Source organism: Oncorhynchus gorbuscha, linkage group LG03 (genome assembly GCF_021184085.1).
Source record: "Oncorhynchus gorbuscha isolate QuinsamMale2020 ecotype Even-year linkage group LG03, OgorEven_v1.0, whole genome shotgun sequence".
Lineage (NCBI taxonomy): Eukaryota > Metazoa > Chordata > Actinopteri > Salmoniformes > Salmonidae > Oncorhynchus > Oncorhynchus gorbuscha.
In genome coordinates, this window is record NC_060175.1 from 40,249,397 (window position 1) to 40,276,679 (window position 27,283).

Below are 27,283 nucleotides of genomic sequence, written 5' to 3' on the forward strand. Positions count from 1 at the left end.
GTGTCATCTACATATTATCAGTGTACCAGCCTCCTCGCAGGCAGAACAATCAGCACTTTACTATTGTACAGTTCAGTCATTGAGAGGTTGTAGAATATGTGAGAGGATGAAATAACTCAACTATATCACACACGGTGAGTCATTGCACTGTAGGATCTCCTCCCCTGTTTCAGTTTCCTACCTGTTCCCCTTAGTCAGTCTGGTCTCCACAGTGCTGGTTCATAACAGACTGTTATTTGACAATAGTCCCTGGCCAACGGAAACACTAGTTGGTTTAAGTGGCAGCCCTTCCTGCCCAATAGGAGTGAAAGCTCAGGGATCGGAACAGTATTTAATGTCCATGTCTTTCTTTCATGTGTGGACACCTAATGGGGACCTGTCCACTGTCAAACCAGGGACATTTTCACGTGGCTTTGAGCCAAAGATATTCTAACATCTTTCAATGCCACATCTAAGTGGGTGTGGCTTGTTGGAAGAGTATAGCAAACGTCTTAAAGCCTATACTATCCAGCTTATTACCTATTGACTCTCTTCACGTGTACAGTATAATCACTTGATCATGCTGTTCTATGCTTATACCCACATACACAGTACACATTAATTGTACACTCCTCTATTTAGGGAATGATACGTTGATTTTCAGAAGGCAGATGATAATCTATACATTTTCAATAATCATATACATTGCACCCTGAAGACATCTGCCGCTGCCCTCGTATTCACTCTCTAGCTGTTAGGTCCTCTCTTACTGTGAGACAAAGCGCAAAGTGGATAGCATGTGATACGTCCTCCATGCATGAGCCTTCGTCCAACAGCCTCTGGGGATTATTCAGACCAAGCAAAGTCATGGTTACAAGAGTAAACTAACACGTGTAAATATAAGGACTACTCCCTCCTCTTCCGTAACTCATTCTCTGGTTCAACGCGTTCAGTTTTCTAGTACTGTAGGTCAAGGTCACACGTTCAGTAAAAACTTACAGTATATTTTTTTACAATCAGGGTCAAGTCTTAATGCTATGTATGTTTTTGTAAGTATTTGTTCGTTTTTTTAATGCAATACTATCAAGTAAATGTTGAAATGTATCTTTCATGCAAACATTTTTATTAGTGCTTGGTAATGGAGTCACAACCAGTTAACATATTTTGGGGAGGTATATGCAAACCTGCGTAACATGCAGTTCTTTAGTGATAATCCATTAATGTAACATATCTGATAAAGTACTTAGCTGACTATATCATACGTACTTAGCTGACTATATCATACGTACTTAGCTGACTATATCATAAGTACTTAGCTGACTATATCAAACGTACTTAGCTGCCTATATCATACGTACTTAGCTGACTATATCATACGTACTTAGCTGACTATATCATACGTACTTAGCTGACTATATCATACGTACTTAGCTGACTATATCATACGTACTTAGCTGACTATATCATACGTACTTAGCTGACTATATCAAACGTACTTAGCTGACTATATCATACGTACTTAGCTGACTATATCATACGTACTTAGCTGACTATATCATACGTACTTCGCTGACTATATCATACGTACTTAGCTGACTATATCATACGTACTTAGCTGACTATATCATACGTACTTAGCTGACTATATCATACGTACTTAGCTGACTATATCATACGTACTTCGCTGACTATATCATACGTACTTAGCTGACTATATCATACGTACTTAGCTGACTATATCATACGTACTTAGCTGAATATATCATACGTACTTAGCTGACTATATCATACGTACTTAGCTGACTATATCATACGTACTTAGCTGACTATATCATACGTACTTAGCTGACTATATCATACGTACTTAGCTGAATATATCATACGTACTTAGCTGACTATATCATACGTACTTAGCTGACTATATCATACGTACTTAGCTGACTATATCATACGTACTTAGCTGACTATATCATACGTACTTAGCTGACTATATCATACGTACTTAGCTGACTATATCATACGTACTTAGCTGAATATATCATACGTACTTAGCTGACTATATCATACGTACTTAGCTGACTATATCATACGTACTTAGCTGACTATATCATACGTACTTAGCTGACTATATCATACGTACTTAGCTGACTATATCATACGTACTTAGCTGACTATATCAAGACCAATTTTGGTATCATTTGATGCAATATTTCATAATGAAAATACTGATAATAAAAAGAGATTTCCGGTAACGGAATTACGTGGTAACGGAGTTATAAACATGCAAAATAGCATATTGCAGTAAAATGATATCTGTATCGATATTTCTAGGACATTTTCCTGATTGAATATGTGTCATGGAGCCATATGTGAGTCATAAAATGATTCAAAATCATGTAAAGTAAGTATTGTGTAAGTATTGTTTCATTTCTGGACAGCTGTGACTCCATCACCAAGCACTAATCAATATTTTGCATGAAAGATATATTTGAACAATTACTTGTTAATATTGCATTAAAGCACTAACAAATACCTACACATGCATATATAGCATTATGATTTGCCCTGATTATAAAAATATATGCCTATTTTTTTATAGTGGGAGTATGACTCCGTTACCCTCCGCAAGGCCTTGCCCTTGTGTCATTGGATTGAAGGGATGTCAATCATGGAGGGGCTGTGCTTCGCCTGTCAAATTGAAAGGTGACGAGATTGAGGGGATATTGAATTACAAAATCTTTTTGCATATTAAACTACGTACAAATATCCTTTTAGTTATTTAAATGTTTTTAGGTCGAATACTTTAAAAAATATATATAAATGAAATCCATGAAATCATTTTTACACATTTAACCTTTGAAAATAATGTTCAATGAACTAAAAGGGATAATAATGTTCTAATGTACATATTGGAGATGTCATTTGCTGTAGAAAAAAGGGGAATACAGTCATGCTTGATTTTGTACAAAGTAACACTCATGTTTAAACCATCATAACTTTAGACAGAATACAGTTACATACATAATGAAGTGTACTCTAGAAACTACACAAAGACCTTTATCATTGTATATATGGCATCAAGTAACTTGTATTTTTTTATGTAGATGCTAACCATGGTGTGACCTGGCCCTGTAGTGTCAGTGAGTAGGGCGAAACTGACATGATGAGTGAAGTGTAGATGCTTCTCAGGCAAAGTGAAGAGGAGATTTGGAGAATCAGATTGAGTGAGGTGTGTATGTGTGGCTGACGCCTTGGGTCAGACAACAAATAATTGGCATAGATACAGAGTCAAAGTGTGTGTGTGGAGGGGAAACAAATCTTTCTAGCGTCTGTGTTAAATGTGAACTGTACATTTTGATTTGTCTGGTACTATGTCTTGAGGGAATTAGTGGCAAAAGCCAATGTGGTTTTCCCAGAAGAAGAAAAAACAGTTTCATAATGTATCATGATTTTCTGTCTTACTGTCTGTCTGGTAATGAGCGAAATGACCGGAAATTGTGCAGCAGAAATGTTTCATAAAATAAAAAGCTCAAAGGCACTGTCACAATGAGTTTTCTCTAGACATATTTGGTGGTCTTTGTCACACTATCAATTCAATGTCACACATACATGCACAGAGCTGTGCACTGGTTTGTCTGGTGATAACTGTGATGGTGTTGAATGTAGCTCCATCTCGCCCCCAGGGCTGTGCTGTAGAGAGAGAGGCTGCGCTGTAGAGAGAGAGGCTGCGCTGTAGAGAGAGAGGCTGCTCTGTAGAGAGAGAGGCTGCTCTGTAGAGAGAGAGACTGCTCTGTAGAGGGAAAGGCTGCTCTGTAGAGAGAGAGGCTTTGTCACACTATCAATTCAATGTCACACATACATGCACAGAGCTGTGCACTGGTTTGTCTGGTGATAACTGTGATGGTGTTGAATGTAGCTCCATCTCGCCCCCAGGGCTGTGCTGTAGAGAGAGTCTGTGCTATAGAGAAAGGCTGTGCTGTACAGAGAGAGGCTGTGTTGTAGAGAGAGAGGCTGCTCTGTAGAGAGAGAGGCTGCTCTGTAGAGAGAGAGGCTGCTCTGTAGAGAGAGAGGCTGTGCTGTAGAGAGAGAGGCTGTGCTGTAGAGAGAGAGGCTGTGCTGTAGAGAGAGAGGCTGTGCTGTAGAGAGAGAGGCTGCGCTGGAGAGAGAGGCTGCGCTGGAGAGAGGCTGCGCTGGAGAGAGAGGCTGCGCTGTAGAGAGAGAGGCTGCTCTGTAGAGAGAGGCTGTAGAGAGAGGTGGTGCTGTAGAGAGAGACGCTGAGCTGTAGAGAGAGAGGATGCGCTGTAGAGAGAGAGAGGCTGCTAAGTGGAGAGAGAGGCTGCGCTGTAGAGAGAGAGGCTGTGCTGTAGAGAGAGAGAGGCTGAGCTGTAGAGAGAGAGGCTGAGCTGTAGAGAGAGAGGCTGAGCTGTAGAGAGAGAGGCTGAGCTGTAAAGAGAGAGGCTGAGCTGTAGAGAGAGAGGCTGAGCTGTAGAGAGATAGGCTGCTCTGTAGAGAGAGGCTGTAGAGAGAGATGAGCACCACAGAGCTCCTCTATTTACAGGACCACTCTGGCAACACAACAGCGTGTGAAGTGCACTCTTGGAAGAGCTTGCTCCTTACTGGCATAGTGGATAATGCTAGACAAGCAGTGTGGATGATTTTATAAGAATTTGAGGTGTGTGAGTCAGGCTGTTTAGTGAGTAGACTCATCGTTGCAGGCTCTCTCGTCTTCCTGTCCAGTGTTGTCGTTTGACAGCCTCCCTTTGCACAGCCACTGTTCCATACATATCATAGTATTGATGTTACTATCAGCTCAGAAACCTTTGAAACCAGCCCTGTAGATGAATGATGCTTATCTCACAGAATGCCGTATGTTAGAGATTATTTTTGTATGTTCGGGCCTTTAACGTAGAAGAAGCAGAAGAGGGTTAGTAAAAGTGTCTTTTTATTTTCATTTTCAACATGCTGCATTTTCCTCTTAATATTGTATCAGTGTAAAGATAGACAAAATAAGCTATTTATTTGTATTGTGTGTATTGTGCAGAATGCTCTCCAATGAATGCAATGGCAGACTACCTTCTCTCAGTGATGATGCCCTAGCTAGTCATCTCCTGTATGTACATAGTTTGACCTTTATATTTATGGTTGTGGTCACCTCTGCCTTTTCTTTCTTTTCATTTGCAGGCATTGCTAACTGCACTGTGCTTCAATCTGCATTTAGACCAGATGTACAGCTTCGTCTTTAATGAAATGACAATGAAAAAATAAGAATGTAAAAACAGTTCCCTGTGTTTGACTTTTTCATTCATTGATTGTGTTTGATATTTTCTGGGTTATTTACTAGGTGTCCCGATTAGAACATCCTCTTGACTCCAGTCATAGACAGAATACACTTACCTATTGCATTATCTTGAACTGTATACAATATACTGTATAAAATATAAATATATGTAAAGAGCACTTTATACACAAAAAAACAAAAAGGTACTGTTTACCATGACTGGGCTGAGCCCACTGTCTGCTCAAGTTATATTGTGTCTCCTGAATCATTGTGTAATCCAATGGGGTGAACTCTAAACTTTGAGGATATGAATCAGAATCGCCCACGCAAACATACTTTGGTAAACAAAAATGTACTGACCAATATATAGATAGTATACTGTCTTCTGGTCAACATATAGTGGATTAAAGCGCCATAAGCACCAACATTTTTACAACAAGTCGCTTCATATAAAGTACAGAATATCAAACATAACTTTATGGTATTCACTGCAAATAGACATCATATAATATTATACTGGATTGGAAATATCATTGAAAGCGCTTTTTCAGGTGCTCAAATCACTTTGCATTGTCTGATAGGATTCACCTCACACTACTATCCAAAAGCACCTGGGTTATGTTGGCTCTGATGGCTCATTCATAAGGACAGATTCAAATAATGAATCATTTACAGTATATGATGTAGAAGTGATGGGATTTGTATAATAATGCCACATGTATACTGTTTATCTACATATTCCATGAACATTTCTGGGGTAAATGACAAAAACCAAAGCATAAAACACTACAGAATTGCCAAGTATACAAAACAAATACATACAATAGTATAGCATTGCATAGTATACAAAACAAATATCAAGTACAATAGTATAGCATTGCATAGTATACAAAACAAATATCAAGTACAATAGTGAGTCGGTGAATCTCTGAAATAAAAAATGAGTGTTAGTGTTGGACGTTCAGCAACTGTCGCCAAACACATCTATATCCTGCGTGGTTTGTCCAGGGGGGAGGGTGTACAGCTTGATTTGAATTTAAAGGCAATGTTCCTGCTTTAGCAGACACTGCATGCAAGGGAAACGCTGCAGATGTCGGCCAATAGGTCATTACCTTTAAATTGAACGCTTCAGCGACACACAATGAATAGAGCTCCTAGTCCTGGTAAACACTGGCCGCCCTCTAACTACCAGAAAGGGGGTCACAACATACCGTACCTCATCACTGATGAGTTAGGCCATGCCTGAGTGGGAGATGCACATGTATACAGTATGCACATGAACACAAACAATGAAAGCCCTGCACAGTTCACAGCATACACACACACCAAAGCATTATCCACCCTAAAGCAAACACTGAGAACATTTCTCCTTCGAGTCCATTTCTCCATGTCTGTCATTCAGCTCCTGTGGGTACAGCAGTATCCTGTCCCATTGGGGTGTGTATGTCTGAAATAATAATATCCAACCTTTTAATTCAGTTCGGCTTCAGCGAAGCTCGTGCTGCTGCCCCAGCCTCTTCCAGTCGGAGGCTCATTGGTGATTGGAGCCTCCGACCAAAAGGGGGCGCTATAACGCATTGTCTAGATGTGTGTTATCCTCCCTCCTGCTTCTGTAGGGGAGGCGTGGAGGCCCACCTGAGGACACACACACAGAGGGGGAGGAGCTGTCAGTCGACCCTGTATCTCAGCACACAGGACACACTCATTACAGACAAACAACAACACAACCAGAACCACGAACGGAAGAAATGTGTAACCTCAATGTGTTCAACCTCTCTGCAGCCAAAACCAAGTGTCAGCACTAAAACCAGTTGTTTCTTTTCTAACTCGGGGGAAACGTTCAGTTTCAGTCCAGCTTCATTACAGCCCTGTCACCAGATACACTCTGCCTGCTGCGGTGAGGGCAGGGTGGTGTGTGTTAGTCACTCATCACTACCTTCCTGACAGGTGAGTCCGATCCAGCTGTTGAGACATGTGCAGCGGCCGTTCCGATGGTCACAGTGAGCCGCGTTGTAACACACACAGCTCTCTGTGCAGTCTGGCCCATAGCGGTTTGCTTTGCAGGCTGACAACAAACACACACACACACACACACACACACACACACACAGGTAAGACGATAACTCATTAGACACCAGAACATAATTAGAAAAGGCCTCTTAAACAGATCGCCACCTGAGGTACCATCACATAGAACATTCTGAATGCTCCTCAGTCTTACCAGTGTCACACCTGGGTCCAGTTTTGCCTGAGGTGCACAGACACCTGCCACTCACAGGGTCACAGGGCGTGCCCTCCTCACAGTCACATGACTTGGCACAGTTCACACCAAACGTGCCCTGTTGACACTCTGAAAACAGACGTGGGGTAAGAGCAACACCCTATTTAGAATGAATAAATCCTGTCTGAAGGCCTACATTTCAAACTCAAAGTCATCATCATCTACCAGATACCATCAGCTCAGTAAATGCAAGGCAGAAATCTCACCTCTGTGACAGCGGGAGCCATGGTACCCTGGAGGACAGACACAGAACCCAGTGGAGGGGTTGCAGGATGCCTTGTTCAGACAGGTACACTGGAGTTGGCACAAAGGGCCATGGAGACCAGGGGGGCACGCTGAGGACAGGGCCAGGACACTTTAGACACAGTATGAAAGACACTTCTACTTGCAAGCTTCCTTTTTGTGCTTTCATTTTGAGATTTGCTAAGTGCAATTATGTCTATGTCCAGTTCGGAGGAGCGCTGTGTGAGCTGGTGAGACAATAGAATTACCTTGCAGCCCAGTGTCTTTCAATGCTGTGCTGATGTGTGTGTGTGTGTGTGTGTGTGTGTGTGTGTGTGTGTGTGTGTGTGTGTGTGTGTGTGTGTGTGTGTGTGTGTGTGTGTGTGTGTGTGTGTGTGTGTGTGTGTGTGTGTGTGTGTGTGTGTGTGTGTGTGTGTGTGTTGTGTGTGTGTGTGTGTTTGTGTGTGTGTGTGTTTGCGTGTGTGTGTGTTTGTGTGTGTGTGTGTGTGTGTGTGTGTGTGTGTGTGTGTGTGTGTGTGTGTGTGTGTGTGTGTGTGTGTGTGTGTGTGTGTGTGTGCGCGCATGTGTGTATGTCACTCACCATGTTCACACTGATGTCCGTAGTATCCTGGACCACACTGACAGGTTCCAGTCACCCTGTCACAGGTGCCATTGTTCCAGCAGTCACACTTCAGCTGGCAGTTACCTCCAAATGTCCCCGGAGGACATTCTATCATACAGACAGACAGACAGACAGACAGACAGACAGACAGACAGACAGACAGACAGACAGACAGACAGACAGACAGACAGACAGACAGACAGACAGACAGACAGACAGACAGACAGACAGACAGACAGACAGACAGACAGACAGACAGACAGACAGACAGACAGACAGACAGACAGACAGACAGACAGACAGACAGACAGACAGAGACAGCATAACTACAGTGTACCATATTCTGAATGAAAACCAGCACTGAGAGTTGAGTTGTTACATTCAAAGCTTTTTCCTAATGCTTTTCGAAAGGTGCACTGTACAGTATCTCTCACCTGTGTCACAGTGAGCCCCAGTCCAGCCCAGACCACAGGTACAGCTTCCAGAGACAGAGTCACACAGTCCTCCATTACTGCAGTTACAGAGGATAGCACAGTCCTCTCCAAACCAACCAGGAGCACAGCCTGCCAATAAACAGATATTACACATAACAAACACACACACATATTACAAACATAGTTCAAACACACACATATATTACAAACCTTTAACATATAGACAGACAGAGACGCAAAGAGTCCTATTTGTGTTGTAAAAATACTTCCACACGTAGTGATCTGTTCAACTCGATTCATTAGAGAAAACCTACCTTGTCCACAGTCCTCTCCTCTTCGCCCAGGGCTGCAGTGACATCTACCAGTGACAGGATCATTATGTGCCCCCTCTCCACACAGTGTCACGCGGGCACAGTCCTGCCCATAACGACCAGCTGGGCACGCTTTCAACAGGGTACAGGAGATTAAGAACCATGGTTTTTCTAATATTAACTCAGAAGCTATGATTGTTGTGGAGGTGTTCCATTTATTCAGTGCTATAAAGAGCTGAGTATGAACTCACTGATGTTGCAGTGTGCTCCGATGAACCCTGCTGTGCATTCACAGGTGCCAGAGGTGGACCTGCACTTCCCACTGTTCTGACACTGGCACTCTCGCTCACAGTCGGGACCATACCAACCTTCCTGACACTCTGGGTACCCAAAACACATACCAAACGGTTTTAAGATAGAGTAATGGCATCCCCTATGGAAGGTTATGAAGATGTCATTACCAGCAGAGGGGGGTAGTGTACAATACATACCCTGGTTACATTTAGGACCTTGGAAGCCTGGTGCGCAGTAACACAACCCAGTCACTGGGTGGCAGAGCTGGTTGGTCTCAGAACACTGGCACACCTGGTTACAGTTGAGTCCATGTGTCCCTGACAGACAGGCTGGTGGTGCAGACAGACAGACAGACAGACAGACAGACAGACAGACAGACAGACAGACAGACAGACAGACAGACAGACAGACAGACAGACAGACAGGCAGGCAGGCAGGCAGGCAGGCAGGCAGGCAGGCAGACAGACAGACAGACAGACAGACAGACAGACAGACAGACAGACAGACAGACAGACAGACAGACAGACAGACAGACAGACGAGGTAAGCAACATGAAAAGCGAGACATTACAGCTGAAAGTCCAGACTGACAGAGTTTTAAAGTTTTTAATTTGATCCTTTTTTTAACAGGTAACTTGACTGAGAACATATTCTAATTTTATAGCAATAGTTACAGGGGGATGAATGAGCCAATCGGAAGCAGAAGACATGGGCTGAGAAGTTTGTACAGGACTCACTCTGTTCACAGCCATTGCCAGTGAGTCCAGGGGGACAGCCACACTCCCCAGACACATGGTGACAGGAAGTACCCTGGGGACAGGTGCAGCGTTGCACACAGCCCTTGCCATAGGTTCCAGGTAAACAGGCTGGTGGTAAAAAGGAGGGAGAGTCAAAATCCTAAACAGTTATGGCTAAAAATACTTTCAGGGATAATAGAAAAGGTTGTTTTCATTAAAAGTAGGCCACCTTTATCACAGTGGGGTCCCCTCCAACCTGGTGGACAGAGGCAGTGCCCAGTAACGTGGTGACAGGGGGCTATATGCTCACACTGACAACTCTCCTCACAGCCAGCTCCAAACAGGCCTGACCCACAGGCTGCAGTGGAGGAAAAGGACAGAGTAGGAACTCAGAGACTGGATGTGACAACAACCTTCACTCACAAAAGGGCGCTGTGTTGAAGGTACAGCGGAAACCTGTGAACTAATTCACCTCACAACATTGACAGTGTATGTCCACTTCTCTGTCACTCTTTCTCACCTTTTTCACAGCGCTCTCCGACCCAGCCAGGACCACAGTTGCACTGGCCCGTCTGTCTGTCGCAGTGGCCCCCATTCTCACACTGACACTGCTGCTGGCAGTCGGCCCCGAACCGCCCTGATACACACTCTGTGGCGCCAACACACCAACCCACAGAGATATGTCAGGACAGAACACAGGGCATCGCATGTCAGAGCAGGCAAACCAACCACAGACTAACATAGAAACCTATGGTGTTTCTGCTGAGGACAGCAATACCTTCTCCAAACCCTGTGCTTTGACCTAGCAGAATGTTGGCACTGGGTGGTAATTAACCACTGAGTGGCTAGGTAACACCGCACCGGCAGCACAATTAGAGGTTTCCTGTGCCTAGAGTAGGATGGTGAGTTTGGCATGGAGGACCTGTTGAGAAGTTTATATGGGCGCTGTGGGAGGATAGTGTGTGATGTAGAGTACATTGGGGTGGTGAACTGCAGCGTCTGTGTGGAGTCTGTTACAGGGCAGACAAGAGACTGTGGGGTCTAGCAGACTGTCTGCGGTCTGAGGTGCAGATCTGTCTCACAGACATCCAGGGAACACCACCAGTCAAAAACAAATGTTAAACCAGGACAAATTAGGACTGAGACTAATTCGATTCTTGAAAACAGTAAAACAAAACACAGGCCACTGTTCTAAATGGTTTCTAGCATTTAAGGTAATGTTATCCTTAAGCACGCTCTCCAGACCCCTCCAATCAGAGCCTTAATGTTTTTCCAGTGCCTGCATCTCTAGTAGAGCTGGTGCTGAATGAGGATCATCCTGATTGGGTAACGCTTTAGGTAAACAACCCCAGAACATGATGTGATATAGGTCTGAATAAGGCATGAGTACGTAGGGTTAGCTAGGTTCATGGTGACTCTAAGCATGGCTCTTTCAGTACCACTCACCTAGCCCGCAGGCTGCGCCCATCCACCCGTTGGCACATGTACATTGCCCACTGATTCGGTCACATTTGGCTCCATTCTGACACAGGCAGTGCTGACGGCAGTCCGCCCCATAGAAGCCCACTGGGCATTCTGGGGGGGGGAATGGTAGACCCATTATCACTACATTATGGTTTCTCTATACAGAACTCATTCATTAACCTCTGTTCAAAGTGGTTGGACTCAAACAATATTATTGTGCATAGCTAGTTAGGAGTACTACTCTAGTTCCACACTCACCCTGTGAGCAGCTGGGCCCTGTCCAGCCAGGTGTACAGACACACTGCCCGTTCGCCGGGTGGCAGTTGCCATTATTATGGCAACCGCAGGTTTGGTTACAGCCCTCCCCATAGAAACCAGCCGGGCATGCTGCAAGGCAAAGATAAGAAGCTGTTAACTTACAAAGAATCAATCATCAATTACACCAATGCAAAACACCTATATGTAATATGTCTGGGATTTTAAATTGTTTCTTTTGCACAGGGTGCGTACTGGACAGGCTCTTTGAGGCGTGGGATGTCCAATACTCACTCAGTTTGCAGGTGGGACCGATCCAACCAGCTGGACACACACACGTCCCAGTGACATGGTTGCAGTGACCTCCATTCAGACAGACACACTTCTCCTGGCAGTCTGCCCCATAGAAGCCCTGGGGACAGGCTAAACAAACACACAGAGCCTTTACATCTCAGCAAACAATACAGCATAATAACCCAATGATTCCAATAGGCTAATTGTACTGGATTATAGATACAGTTCAGGCTATGGTACAGTTATATCATTTGCTTTGTAGGTTTTAGGGAGTTTGGGAGGTTCTCTTACGTTTCTCACAGAAGGTTCCAGTCCAGCCCACCAGGCAGGTGCATGCTCCACTGACATGGTCACATGACCCCTTGTTGTCACACTGGCAGTGATGCCGACAGCCCAGACCGAAAGACCCCACTGGACACTCTGAGACACAGAGAAGACACAGCAGGGCTTGACAGCGACATGCTCTGAGACAGTACTGCAACTGCACAATAGCAATTTAAGAATGCAGACTGAAAAGAAACAACCTTCGAACAGATATTTTGCTTGAGGAGCCATACCTTCATGGCATTGTGTCCCTGTGTAGCCGGCCTCACAGTTACACTGGCCCGTCACTGCATCACAGCTCCCATCCCCATTCTTACAGTCACATTTCTCAGCACAGTCCACTCCCCAGCGCCCAGAGTCACAGGCTGAAAAGGAAACAAACAAACAGGGGACCTTTTAATGAAATAGTTTAGATTCTGTCAGCTATTTTTAATTTCTCTGGATTCATTTGAGTCTCAATGCCACACCCTCTCTACCTTTCCTGCAGTTATGTCCTGCCCAGCCAGGGTTACAAGTACAACGGCCCGTGACAGGGTGGCAGTGCCCACTGTTTTCACACACGCAGCGCAGCTGGCATCCAACACCAAACCGTCCTGCCGGACATGCTACAGCACACGCAGACACATGATAAAGCACGGTGAGCCAGAGAGTCACACACCCTCTAAGTACATACTGTAAACACACATATTGCAATAACATACCGTTTCCATGACACTGGTTGAAATGACATACAAACATCAAAAGGCATTTAACAAGAAATCCGTTGGTTATATTTATCCTTCTGTGTAAAAACGCAGCTGATGAGAACATAGTTTATGACATGTCTGTGCCTCAGACAGAGGAGAATGTGGTGTGGTTGGTGTTTTCAAAGGCCTGCTTATCATGCATTTAACATCTCTTTCTAAAATTAGACCAAAACTACCACAGACTACCACAAATCTTCAATCACAGATCTACCATTGATTCGCTCAAACTCACAGTTCTGACAGAGCCTGCCCATGTACCCAGGAGGACAGGAACAGGTTCCGTTGTGTTTGTCACACACTCCTCCATTCTCACAGACTGGACAGGCCTCATGGCAGCCCGCGCCCCAGGATCCCTCCACACACACTGCAGCACACAGCAAGAGTATGTGTTAGTGTCATCATCATTATCACAATGTTATGAATAGTATAGTATCACCAGGTGTTTTCCTTACAATTCTCACAGCGTTTTCCTGATGTTCCTGCAGGACACTGACACTGGCCGCTCACTCTGTCACACGGAGCCCCTGAGCAGTCACAGGCCTGAGGGCAGCCTGGCCCAAACCTCCCCTCTGGACAGGCTAGAGGAGAGGACAGAGACAGTGCTAGTCTTCCTAAAAGAAGCCACATTCAGTACTGTAAACTGACCAACATGACATGAAATGCCTATCCCGTGGGACCAACAGGACAGCCTACCTTGATCACAGGTGTCTCCACGGAGACCAGCCGGACACAGACGTTGGCACTTCCCAGTCACATGATCACAAGACAGTCCAAGCGGGCACTCACACTTGTTCTCACAGCCTGGGCCAAACGTGCCTGGGTCACACTCTGAGGTGGGAGGGGGGGACATGATCAGAGTTAAACACATAGAGCACTACAACACTGCTGGAGATACTGTAGATAAGAACACTGACCTTCCCTGCATGCATTGCCTTGCCAACCGGGCTTGCAGACACAGGTGCCATGGCGACGGTGACACTCTAGAGTGTTCTGTTGGACACAATGACACTCCTCTGAACAGCCCGGTCCAAAGGCCCACTTGGGACATGCTGGATAGGGAAGGAGGGAGATAACATGTAGAATATTGAATAAGAACTGAATGAATAAGGTGAGTAATGAATATGAGTAGTGGTGAAAGGTGAGATGTGAGGGGTTCAACAGTGAGTGACTCACGTAGATGGCAGAACCTCCCGTAGAGTCCAGGGTCACACAGACAGGCTCCGTAGGTGCGGTGGCAGCGCCCGTTACAGGCACAGTTACACTTCTTATTGCACTGTTTCCCATAGAAGCCCTTAGGACAGCCTACAGACAATAAAGCACTGTTATCAGGCAACTGAACTTTTCAATAGAGTGAATGACTGAGAGAGTGTTTTTGTACAGTATATGTTAACCAGTAGTTTCTCACCATCCTGGCACATGTCTCCACTGACCCCAGGTGGGCAGCGACAGTTCCCATTGACAGGATCACAGGTGGCTCCGTTCTTACACTTACAGGGAAATGAGCAGTTCTTGCCAAAGGATCCTTCAGGACAAGCTGTTAGGATAGAATAAAAATGTCTATCTTTATCCATCATACAGAGATGTGTTGTTCCACAGAAAAACACACAGACATAAGATTGATAATGTACAGTGTTGTGAGTGCAGTTTGTTTACAGTCTGTATGTGTTTGTTGTGAGCAGATACTGACTCTGGTTGCAAATGAGGCCTGTCCATCCATCGGGACAGTGACATCCATCTCTCCCTGGGCCACACAGCCCTCCGTTAGAACAGTCTTCACAGGTCAGACTGCAGTCATGGCCAAACGTGTTGTTCAGACACACTGCATACAAGACAAAGACGTTATTGATTATCACATTTCAGAACAAAATCTGTTTGTGGTTAGGGATTTTCCATCATCAACTGCATTCTTCCTAGCACAGCAACCCCAGTGAGATGACCTTAAATACTACAATACTGATTACTGTTTTCACATGAATACATCAAGGAACAACACAAAACAGATCCCAAGGCTCTCTGCCACAGCCCCTGCCACAGCCCCTGCCACAGCCCCCTGCCACAGCCCCCTGCCACAGCCCCCTGCCACAGCCGCCTGCCACAGTCTATAAGCTTCCCCGTTACTACCCAGGTATGTAAAACAAAATAATCTGCTAACCAATTTGCCACCTGCTGTGGGGTATTTCATTGCCCAGTAACTAGTAATTAAATAAGAAGGTCTTACGGTTTACCTCCTGTTGCTCAGACACAGAGCTAATCAGATACAGGACCATAGTGTGTGTGTTTGTGTTCAGAGGCTCACCAAATTTCTCTGCCAACATGCTCTCAGCCAGCAGCTCTCCAGTGTCGTCATCCTCATAGTCATCATAGCGCTCCAGGGGCTGGTTGTAGTCCTGCAGCAGGGTGAGCTGAGGCTGAGGCATGGGCCCCACGGCATCCTGGCCCCCACTATACAGGGCCTCAACTGTATTCTCCAGCGCTGCAGAAAGAGAGAGAGAGAGAGAGAGAGAGAGAGAGAGAGAGAGAGAGAGAGAGAGAGAGAGAGAGAGAGAGAGAGAGAGAGAGAGCCAGAGAGCCAGAGAGCCAGAGAGCCAGAGAGCCAGAGAGCCAGAGAGCCAGAGAGAGAGGAGATTGTATAAGGGTAAAAGGTCCAAGTGGGACATGATGATGGTGGTGTGGCTCTAAGCAAAAACATCTAATTTGATTGGTGAAACTCACGTTCACAGGAGTGTCGGTCCTCGTCCAGACGAAAGCCTCGGCGGCAGAAACACTGGAAGGAGCCGGCGGTGTTCTGGCACATGTGATCACAGCCACCATTAGCTGCCAGACATTCATCCACATCTACACAACACACACACAGTCCAGTCACTTTACAAAAACACTGCTCCTCAGTCAGGTAAATTGATATAAATAGCCAAAATCACTGACATTTAGCACTGAATCAATGTTCTTATGTAATAAACAATGTACAGCAAACCAAAAAATACAAACATGATTCTAATATTACAGCCTCATATATACACATATTAGTTCAACTGGAAGCAATCCAGGTTCAACAATTATTGTATAGGAGTGCTCCACTAAATCACTATCCTGAGGTTTTAAAGTGGAGAACATACCATCACAGCTACATCCGTCTGAGTTGAGGCGGTACCCCGCTGTGCAGTAGCACTCATAGCCCCCAGGGTAGTTGGTACAGTCCTGCTCGCAGCAGGAGCTTCCCTCTCCACACTCGTCCAGGTCTGCCAAACAAAACACACAATAAAAAGCATCACTGGGAGAATCATGATATTAGGATATGTTTTGTCTAAAACTGATCTGAAGGGTTGAGGTTAGTCTCAAGACTGGTAAAGGTTAATCTCTAGACTGAATGGTAAAGGTTAGTCTCTAGACTGAATGGTAAAGGTTAGTCTCTAGACTGAATGGTAAAGGTTAGTCTCTAGGCTGAATGGTAAAGGTTAGTCTCTAGACTGAATGGTAAAGGTTAGTCTCTAGACCGAATGGTAAAGGTTAGTCTCTAGACCGAATGGTAAAGGTTAGTCTCTAGACTGACTGGTAAAGGTTAGTCTCTAGGCTGAATGGTAAAGGTTAGTCCCTAGACTGAATGGTAAAAGGTTAGTCCCTAGACTGACTGGTAAAGGTTAGTCCCTAGACTGAATGGTAAAGGTTAGTCCCTAGACGGAATGGTAAAGGTTAGTCTCTAGACCGAATGGTAAAGGTTAGTCTCTAGGCTGAATGGTAAAATTTAGTCTCTAGACTGAATGGTGAAGGTTAGTCTCTAGACTGAATGGTAAAGGTTAGTCTCTAGGCTGAATGGTAAAATTGAGTCTCTAGACTGAATGGTGAAGGTTAGTCTCTAGACTGAATGGTGAAGGTTAGTCTCTAGACTGACCAACACAGGTCTTGAGGTCCTCCTCCAGTCGGTAACCCTGGTTACAGCTACAGACAGGGCCACCAGTGAAGTGCTGGCAGTGATGGGAGCAGCCTCCGTTGTTGCTCTCACAGCTGTTGACGATCTCCATCTCAATTCCTGTCACACAGAAACACATGAGATGACACTCTGATTACTTCTGGTTGAGATATTTCAGATCATGTCAAATAATGAAAGCCATGGAGATGATTATAGGAGCCAAACTCACGGTAGCACTGGCGTCCGTCTGCTCCCAGCTCGTAGGCAGTGTCACACACACAGGCGAAGGAGCCCGGGATGTTGTGGCAGCCATGAGCACAGCCCGTCTGCTCCGACTCACACTCATCAATATCTGGGACAGATAAACTAAGTGTCTATACAGATCTATGCTAGAACTTAAATACAGAGACATGATTGGCCCTGTATGAAGAGTAGTGCAGTAATCAACAGATCTTTTTTACCCTCACAGGTCTTCCTGTCCTCTGCCAGCTTGTACCCATTTCTACATTCACAGTGGGCCTTGCCACGATCAACAAGACAGTCATGCTGGCAGCCACCATTCTTATCTAGACATGGATTCTCCACTGTAACACAGGAGACAACGATTCATGTTGAGAGCGCTTTATCTTGACGAACATCAATTTCTTACAAACACAATCCGTGTTGAATTTTTTCAAGGACATTTATCTAAAATGCAGAAGTACATCTCATACAGTATACTGAACAAATACATACTGACATAACCACTCAAGACAAAGGCCCAAACTCTACACTAGGCTGAGTACTTTTCTGCATAGTTGTGCCTGCAGAAATTAGAGGAAGCTGGTCCTGGCCAACCATTACAACGTCTAAAAGACAGTTCCTATTGTAAAATAAAAATCCCCCCTTCCTGAGAGAGAGAGAGAGAGAGAGAGAGAGAGAGAGAGAGAGAGAGAGAGAGAGAGAGAGAGAGAGAGAGAGAGAGAGAGAGAGAGAGAGAGAGAGAGAGAGAGAGAGAGAGAGAGAGAGAGAGAGAGAAAGGAGGACTCTGCTGCCCAGACATTCCATGGCTGAGCTTTGTGTTGCCAGAGTATAATGTGAACTAATGTTGAGGGAAAACATGAAAGATGAGTGACCACTTCAAATTGGGGTCTGATTCACAACAATTTAAGGTCTCATCTCCTGAACGGAAGGAAGTCCAACTTAGACATCCTGTTGAACATGAATTATTGGCAGCTATGAATGTACAGTGTTATGACAAACCCTTGGACTTAAAGGACACCTTGGATTCTCAAATACCCTTCCCTTAACACTATAAATAATGGCTTGTATCTTGCCTCTCCCCTCTCCATCCATCCATCACATTGCTATTTGGGACTGGCAGAGTTACAGCTTGAAGCTCCTCCAAGTATGGTTATCTGTCTTTATTATTATTATTATTATATCTATTATCTGGGTTACACGTCACAATTAGTTTAATGTCTGTATCAGGCTACTGTCTCTCTTAGCTGCCTGTCATTCAACATGCACTGAAAGCTGCTCTCTGTGTCTGCACTCGTGATTACCTCAGACTATGATCAGTAATGTAGCCCATATTTGTGGTGAAAAAGAGAAAACCACATGTTTTGTGACTTTACAGCCTGTCAACTTGCCCACTCTGCAGTCTTTCTACTAAACATACTTCATCTGCAGTTTCCCATGTCAAACCTGAAGCCCAACGGTACACTGGGAGAAGGAAAGGAAACTACATGCAATGTGACATGGGAGCTTATTTCTTATTTGTGTGTAATTGGTCGAACTGTTGTTTTCTCACAAATGACTTCACCTTGAGGGTACTTCAGTATTTGGCAGGTGCTTGGATATATTTAATCACCTGTGAGTGAGTGTGCATGTGCTGTCAGGTGCACAGTAGTTTGCAGAGGCCAGTGGATGAGGATACTCACATTTGCAGTGCTTGCCATCTTCAGCCAGCACATATTGGTCTCTACAGCGGCAGCGGAAGGCAGCAGGGGACTGCTGTACACAGAAATGCTCACATCCTCCATTACTGATTCCACATGACTGGACAGCTGGACACAGACAGACAGACAATACATTTACAGAATACATGTTGAGAGAGGGCACTGTGAACACTGTTCTTAAGTTCCTTTTGAGTTTTGAAATGTATTCTTTCAGATATAAATCTGAATGGAGCGAGGCTTCGACCCTTCACCCTGTGTCCTCTGCTGTTTCTGAAAGGCTGCGAGCTCAGAAGTGCTACCAACACAAACACTGTGCTAAATACCTCAGTGAATTGTTCTGCTCTGACCAATTAAAGATCCATTATCATGCCTATAGGGCCAATAATCACATAGACAGCAGATGGAAGGTCTTCAATGGCGGAGGACACTCCTCCTGAGCTGATGAGGTGAAGCCAGAGAGCCAGCACACTGCCTGATCTCTCTTTCACTCTCAGTTAGCTACAGCATCTCTGGATGAAAACACCAGGCCCAGCCTCTGATTGACCTCCTCCTCTAATGGTGTTTTGATAAACTGACTGACTGGACACTTTATGCATCCACATGCTCTGCTTGTTAAGACTGACCTCTCCAGTCAAACCATATGCTGGATATAAAAAAATAACTGATATGTTGAATTGATATGGGAAGACATCTGGTGTTCCTTTCCTCTACTGCCTCTGTGGCTATTGGTATGCATCTCTCTCTCTCTCTCTCTCTCTCTCTCTCTCTCTCTCTCTCTCTCTCTCTCTCTCTCTCTCTCTCTCTCTCTCTCTCTCTCTCTCTCTCTCTCTCTCTCATCCAGTGGTACAGCACAGTTCCCAGACCGCCGTCAAGAGAACGATATGCAACCTCACAAATAAGCATCGACCCTGAGACAGTCCACTTGAGCACTGTGATTATTAGTGCAATCAGTCATTATCACCACACCGCAGCCATCACACAACAGGCAGTCAGTGACAGGGTCCTCCTCTCTATCCTCTCTCATATCATATACTTTGTCTTAAAGCCAAGAAAAGCAGCATACATTTCCATTCTAAACGTCAGAGATGACGCTCTGTATACATTCCTTGCTGTGCAAGTTGAGACTGAGAAAGACAATCTTTTCAACTGAACTGAGACCTTTCTATGCTGTAGTCTGATTCAGAGGGGTTGGGCTAAATGCAGAAGACACATTTCAGTTGAATGCACTCAGTTGTACAACTGACTATGTATCCCATTTCCCTTTCATGAGGACTATACTTACTCATACCTAGACCCTGGTTTTTCCAAAAGCTTCCACTGACTTAAATGACACAATATGTTTGTGACACAGGGTTATCAGGTTCATGGGCTGCTGGTTACTAATGTTACTCACCGATGCAGGTGCGTCCATCCACATGGAGTCGAGAGCCTGGGTTACATTCACAGTGATAGGAGCCCCTGGAGTTCACACAACCGTGCTGGCAGCCCCCGTTGTGGACCTGGCACTCATCAATATCTGCAGGGCCATGCACCACACGCGCACACGCACACACACACACAAATTAGAGCAATTGTCCTAAATGCTGTCTCGTTATCAGCAAAGTACTCCTGGAGAGTAAACTCCAGAAAGATTCCATGACCTGAAACGTGAATTTAAACACAGCTTTAGGAGAACGATACGCTCCTCTAAGAAGGAGAAGGAAGATGGATGAGGGTACAGATCCTCCGCCAGGGCATCAGTGCCCAAACAAATCCTCCAGGTGTAACAACTACTGAACTTTTAAATCCCCCACAAAATTCCTTTACTCAGTCTCTCAGTCTCAGGGGCATGGCTCATGTAAGGGTCAAAGGTAAACCAAAAAGTGTAGGCCAGACCCACAGTGAGATCAGAGGTGGCCCCTTCTGTTTTTTACTGGTAACATTCTGTCTGTCACCACCAACAAGGCAATTAAGACATTAATCCCCATGAGACACTCAACAAGAAAATACAGTACATCAAACTGTTGAAAACATTCCCTGTTCACACGTTACTTATCTCTCTCTCTCTCGCTCTCTCTCTCTCTCTCTCTCTCTCTTTCTTTACCCCTCCCTCTCTCTCCCTCTCTCTCTTTCTTTACCCCTCCCTCCCTCCCCCTCCTCTCTCTCTCTCTCTCTCTCTCTCTCTCTCTCTCTCTCTCTCTCTCTCTCTCTCTCTCTCTCTCTCCTCTCTCTCTCTCTCTCTCTCTCCCTCTCTCTCTCTCTCTCTCTCTCTCTCTCTCTCTCTCTCTCTCTCTCTCTCTCTCTCTCTCTCTCTCTCTCTCTCTCTCTCCCTCTCTCTCTCTCTTTCTTTACCCCTCCCTCTCTCTCTCTCTCTCTCTCTCTCTCTCTCTCTCTCTCTCTCTCTCTCTCTCTTTACCCCTCCCTCTCTCTCTTTATTTACCCCCCCCTCTCTCTCTCTCTCTCTCTCTCTCTCTCTCTCTCTCTCTCTCTCTCTCTCTCTCTCCCTAACACGCAAGCATGCACACATGCACAAGTTTAGTACAGTAATTATATTAGGGATGTGAATCACTATGATGTATTTTGGGTTGTCAGCATATTGAAACGTTAAAAGGTGAGTGTGAACCGTTTTTGGCCACGCTGACTGTCTGTAAAATAAATAACACACCATAAGATGACTGATGGTTGGTGCCAGCTTAAATAACCGCGGCAGAGTGAGTTATGAGCTGCTCAGATGAGTTCAGTAAGTCCACTCACAAAGCATTTATTTTCAAAAAGAAACTATTTCAAGAATTCAGCTGTACCTCGGTGAATAAACTAAAAGGAAGAAAGGAAGACGGTTTCTGTAACGTTATCCCCTCCCATTGTTCGCTTCTTATTATGTCATTGTGTTGTGCCTTGCATTGTGAACATTACGCAATTGTGAAATCATGTGTTATGCACTGAAGGCCATTCGAGGTGTAATATTCAGCAATAATGAAGATTCATCACACATAAAATCCCCCATAACAACAACACACTCCTCAATCAGAACAATAATGTACCCATTGTGGCTAATGTCAATACACTGTCATGCTGGCACATCCTCTTTTACAATGGTAACTTAACTGGGCCTAACATGATCAAGCGTTCTCTTTTCATGCACTTGGAGCCATGGAGGAGGAGATGAGATCCAGAGAGACAGTACCAGAAGGAGAGAGCCCAGAGAGCCCCCCCCCCCCCCCCCTTCCAAAGCCCTGGCTGGTGGCACGCTATGAGGGATCTGGACTGGTACAGCTGTGCTCCATCGCCATCATTACACGCTAACCTAGAGCTGTCTGTCTGTCTTACATGAAAGCAGCCAGAAGGACACACAAACAACCTGTGACCACCTCCAGAACAGCAATAATCACAGTGGGCCTGGGATTCCGGGAGGGAACAGCAGCCCTCCCCTGGGGATACAGTACCCACACAATGGAGGGGAGATATTATGTCGATTTCTTCTTGGCCTGGCTGCTTGTCACAGAACACATGTAAATACTGTATATTCAGAACCACATTTTAGCCAAGCCATAGTGTGCACTGTGCAGTGGGTTAGAGAAGCATGCAACTATATCAGTCCCTACTGTACTGTACATCCTACACCAGCAGTATTCCTCATCTCTAGCTCTGTCTATAGGTGAACCCATCTACTCCCATTGGAGGCACCTCAGGACATGGAGTTCCCACATCTTTTACAATGGTGTTTTGGGAGAGAGTACATGCCCTACACATTACACCAATTCAGCTCCAAACTGCTGCCAAACTTCAGCTCGGTTCCATTCAGGAAAGCTGGCAGGCATACTGTAGGAGTGCTCTCTTTTCCGTCCAAGCAGCCTCTGCTTATGTTTGGTTTTGGTTTTTAATGAAATCACTCCAAAGATGTGGAGCTCTTTCCCGGTGGACTATAGCGCACTATAAAAGCCTTCCAGGCTCGTTTCCATGTCTAAAACATGACCCCACAGAGAATGGAGCCAAAGCCTCAGCTGCCACTGGGTTACAGCGGCCAATAGGCCAGAACCCACCACAGCCTTGATCACACTGTTGTCTTCCCTCTTCATGGAAAAAAAACTGTTTGGGATATTTCCATCATTTCTGCAATCAAGCATGAAATCGACATGGATTTCTAGCTGATTCTCAGTTCTGTGATATTAATCAAAAGCAATAAACTAGATGGTAATTATCCATTAATAAAAATTGGTGGGACTTGCTTGAACTCTTTACAAGTAGTTTTGTGGTAGTGGAAGAAGTTTTAAATGTTTTACATTTTGTTTCTGTGTGTGGTTGTGTGTGTGTGTGGGTGGGGGGGGGGGGGGGTGATTGTGTGTGTGATTGTTAGTAGTTATTGCTATTCTGATTTCAGATTTTAAGGTCAGATTAGACCAAGGTGCCATTCCCTTTTACGTTTTTGTCTATGACATGTTGTTGAGAAAAGTGATCAAAGTACCTGATTGGTGTCAAATGGCAAAATTGTTACTTTTTGTTTAATGATTCAAATGTTTAATGATTGTTGTAATTTGAAAGTTCTAATAAGTTCCATGACAGTTCATTCAACAGTGGGAAGTTAGCAAAATGAGTTGATGTAGTTACTAAAACAGCTGTACCTCTTGATTGGTAGCAGGGAAGTAGACCAAGACATCATACCCTCTAATTCCTTGTCTAAAGGGCTGGGGAAATGTAGAAGATATTTCGGTTCCGATTCCAGATTTGAATAGCAGAGAAGTAGACCAAGATGTCACACCCCCTACGTTTTTGTCTAACTTGTTGGAAAAGTGGTCAAAATGTCAGCGGTTTACAGTAAGTTACAGAAAATGTTGTCGATGCGGTCACTTAAACAGCTGTAAAGTTGGATCGGGTATCAGATAATCATGTTATTATTTCAGATTTGAATAGCAGAGAAGTAGAGGAAGATGCCATACACTAACATTTGGTGTAAGTGTTTGGCAAAGTGGTCAAAGTAGCTGATGTTGCATTTACAGCGAATGGAAGTTGGAAGTGATGACGTCACAACGGGGAGCTTTAGAATGTTGAAAAAAAGACACACTAAAGTGAATGAAGAAGACAAAAAGAAAGACAAAAACATTATAGTTTAAATAATATCAAATGCAAGCACTATTCCAGACATTTTACATTTTGAATGGCATTTCTAACTTAAACGATGTAAGACAGTGTTTACCCAAACTGGGACCCCAAGGGGTGCACATTTTGTTTTTTGCCCTAACACTACACAGCTGATTCAAATGATTGAAGCTGAATGATTAGTTCATTATTTGAATAAGCTGTGTAGTGCTAGGGCAAAAAACAAAACGTGCACCCTTTGTGGTCCTGAGGGCCGAGTTTGGGTAAACACTGGTGTAAGAGGAGTAGCGTGCAGAAGAAGAAGTATGATGAAGATTTTCTTCTTTGCTTCGCAAATCCCACCTAAATAGATTCATGGTGCATCTCATTTATGGCGCCAGATACTGTGTGCTTGTACATGTAGATCATTGGACCTAGCCACCTAAACCTGGATATGACTGTCCATCTTCCAGAGCTGCAGTCATTACTTTTACTGACAAGATCTGTCATATTTGTGTAATTATTACCAAACATTGGTTATCTCTCCACTGATAAGTGGAAGCCTCCCGTGTTCCGATCTTCTACTGAAGTCATGTGGGCAGTGCCAGGCTACACACAAGGGCACCAGCCCCGACGTCGCCACAGTAGGAGTGGACTGATAACACTGAGAATCTGTCTGCTTTGCCGTGCAAGACATAACATTAGACATGATGTACAATAATACACCTGTGATCCAACTGAAAGTAATGTTCAGGCCCAGGTCTAATGGTCTGGATCAAAATATTCTTTAGAGGAAAGCTTTACCCAGATCAGCTCTTAATCATATGGTATCATTTTCGTTCAGTTACAATGACTCCAAGCCAACAACAGTGTAACAGTCTGTACCACCACATGACATAAACCCACTGAGATATCATTTACAGGCAGTATTGTCCATGCAAGGGTAGACATAACCACATAAATGTGGAATGTACTGTAGCACTCACCTGGTACATGATACCCAATGTTGTACCCATTGTATGCATGGAAGCAGTTAGGCATATAGCAAATCCTTCTATGATAGCGGTGGTACAAATTGTTAGAGCCCAAGACTGGTTCAATATGTGCCCCAAAACACACCACGAGGAGCATCAACCATCCTGACAACGCCATAACTAAGAACTACTAATATATACTTCGCCTCATAGACTCCAAAAAGGTCTCTATGCCCCAAAAATACTAAGATAAGCCCACATGCAATATACAAAATGACAACTAAAATACTGAGCTTGAGATACTGTAAAACGAGACATGAACTTATAAAATAATCACAAACTCTGTTACGATTTTTCTTTCCAGTCACATATTGTGAGGCAGAACAACTTCTTGCTCCCTCTGCCTCTCTTGATTTGTCCTCCCTCCCCCTGTATCCCTCTCTCTTTTTAGTGTATCCCTTCTTCCCTGACTCCTCCATCATGTCTGTCTCCAATGTCCAGCACATTAAAGGCCCTCCTCTTCCCCCTACTCCTTCTCCACCTCCTCTCCCCCTTCTTCTCCCCCTCCTCCCCTCAAGGTAGCCCACATGTCCAGGCCCATGATCACACATGTAATTGTATTTTGACAGAAAAGACATTATCCTGAGTGTTAAAAAGCCAATATAAAAAAATGAGAGTGATTTATGAGTACAGTTGCCGATACTTTTCCTTCCACTTCAAAGCCTCGTGTATGTGAAAGAATGTGATAGATTTATAGGACATGGCATGCAGGTACTATAAGGAATGTGAAAACTTTTCTTTTGATATTGAAATGTATGTAAGCAATAAGTACAAGGGTATCGCCAAAGTACAAGGGTACAATTTGATATTTAGAAACCTAACATCAGAGAGACGAATTCATCTTGCAGTGAACCCATCTACTCAGGAGCTCAGGGCAGAGACTCTTATCCCTTGCCAACATATACATCTAAGCAGTGGAGGCTGGACCAAGACAGGTCTTTATATAAAGAACTGTGAAAAACTCTGAAGATGCTCTGACACTATATATGAGAGTTATTTCATGCACTGCTTTAAAAACAATACTAACTGTACTGCAGTAGCCGCATTACATACAAGCATCTCAGGAGAATCGTCAAGCCCAGACAGAAAACCGGAAACTGATCAAGTGGGAAGAACACACACACACACAGTCACGATCACACATTGACACACAGACTCTCTTTATCTCACACACGCAAACACACACACAGGGAGGCAGGTAGCCTAGCGGTTAGGGCATTGGGCCAGTAACTGACAGGCTGCTAGTTCGAATCCCCAAGCAGACAAAGGAAACAAAGATTGTTGGTGTACCCTTGAGCAAGGCACTGAACTCTAATTGCTCCAGGGTCTCTGTTGATAATGGCTGACCCTGGCCATGACACAACTCTAAGGGGGAGTTGGGATATGCAAGAAAACCGATTTCCAATTCACACATGTGTACAAAACATACTTGCATGTGTGAAGAAGGACAAATATAAGCACCCACACATATAAGTGTGAACATCTTTGTAATGTCTGGAAAGGGCTGGCAGAGATTTCAAACATAAGTGGGCAATGCCAGGTAGACAGTGGGAGCAGGCAGCAATAAGATAAGCATGAAAGAGGATAGGTCCTTTGAGCCCTATCAGTAAAATAAAGACCAAATGCAATAAATCCTGTCTGAATAACACATTCTATCAACACCCCTCCCTGTGAGAGACCGTTACTTTAAATGCCGTGCACTCACTAAACGAGACATTTATTATGTGTTGGTTTTGGAGAGAGGGAGGTGTGCCTCAATCTGCCTATAAAATGATTCTAGTCATTCACGCATTCACGCACCGCACACACACACACACACACACACTCAGTGTCCAGGCTGTGCCAAGAGTGGGCTTACAATCCCCACACCCTCCCAACCCTGCTGTGCCCCTCTGCCCTCCGATATGCAGTGGTCATGACCGGGAGAGTGTTGACACGGCTATACCCAGCTCAGCATGCGACTGGTTAGTGTTGGCATACCCCTCTCTGATCTGAACCATTCACATCAGCACTGCTCATTCAAAACAAAGCACCAGCCAATAATAAGATCAGGAGCTTTAAAAGGGCAACAACTCTATGTTCTACATTTCTATTTTCATTTCAGCTTTTTGTT

At 44.5% G+C, this 27,283-nt stretch overlaps 1 protein-coding gene across 2 annotated transcripts in view; it reads right to left on the minus strand.

Moving 5' to 3' along the window:
• Positions 1-4,338: 4,338 nt before the first annotated feature.
• Positions 4,339-27,283, minus strand: part of LOC124031373 (multiple epidermal growth factor-like domains protein 6) — a 79,492-nt gene continuing 56,547 nt past the window's right edge. Inside the window, exons 1-34 of one of the 2 annotated variants that reach the window (XM_046342520.1) lie at positions 25,123-25,546; positions 20,478-20,600; positions 19,067-19,192; positions 17,606-17,728; positions 17,374-17,496; positions 17,127-17,264; positions 16,354-16,476; positions 15,953-16,075; positions 15,537-15,713; positions 14,928-15,059; positions 14,646-14,774; positions 14,414-14,542; positions 14,155-14,289; positions 13,934-14,068; positions 13,693-13,818; positions 13,473-13,604; positions 12,971-13,099; positions 12,728-12,859; positions 12,462-12,590; positions 12,171-12,299; positions 11,880-12,008; positions 11,604-11,732; positions 10,678-10,806; positions 10,387-10,515; positions 10,158-10,286; positions 9,619-9,750; positions 9,379-9,507; positions 9,131-9,259; positions 8,817-8,945; positions 8,362-8,490; positions 7,745-7,873; positions 7,479-7,607; positions 7,194-7,322; positions 4,339-6,892 (exon numbers count right to left, since the gene is read on the minus strand). In XM_046342520.1, the coding sequence (XP_046198476.1) occupies positions 6,825-6,892; positions 7,194-7,322; positions 7,479-7,607; positions 7,745-7,873; positions 8,362-8,490; positions 8,817-8,945; positions 9,131-9,259; positions 9,379-9,507; positions 9,619-9,750; positions 10,158-10,286; positions 10,387-10,515; positions 10,678-10,806; positions 11,604-11,732; positions 11,880-12,008; positions 12,171-12,299; positions 12,462-12,590; positions 12,728-12,859; positions 12,971-13,099; positions 13,473-13,604; positions 13,693-13,818; positions 13,934-14,068; positions 14,155-14,289; positions 14,414-14,542; positions 14,646-14,774; positions 14,928-15,059; positions 15,537-15,713; positions 15,953-16,075; positions 16,354-16,476; positions 17,127-17,264; positions 17,374-17,496; positions 17,606-17,728; positions 19,067-19,192; positions 20,478-20,600; positions 25,123-25,288 (4,407 nt within the window). In that variant the 5' untranslated portion in view covers positions 25,289-25,546 and the 3' untranslated portion in view covers positions 4,339-6,824. Of the gene's footprint in view, positions 6,893-7,193; positions 7,323-7,478; positions 7,608-7,744; positions 7,874-8,361; positions 8,491-8,816; positions 8,946-9,130; positions 9,260-9,378; positions 9,508-9,618; positions 9,751-10,157; positions 10,287-10,386; positions 10,516-10,677; positions 10,807-11,603; positions 11,733-11,879; positions 12,009-12,170; positions 12,300-12,461; positions 12,591-12,727; positions 12,860-12,970; positions 13,100-13,472; positions 13,605-13,692; positions 13,819-13,933; positions 14,069-14,154; positions 14,290-14,413; positions 14,543-14,645; positions 14,775-14,927; positions 15,060-15,536; positions 15,714-15,952; positions 16,076-16,353; positions 16,477-17,126; positions 17,265-17,373; positions 17,497-17,605; positions 17,729-19,066; positions 19,193-20,477; positions 20,601-25,122; positions 25,547-27,283 lie in introns of those variants that run through there. The other variant, XM_046342519.1, reaches the window with a different exon arrangement.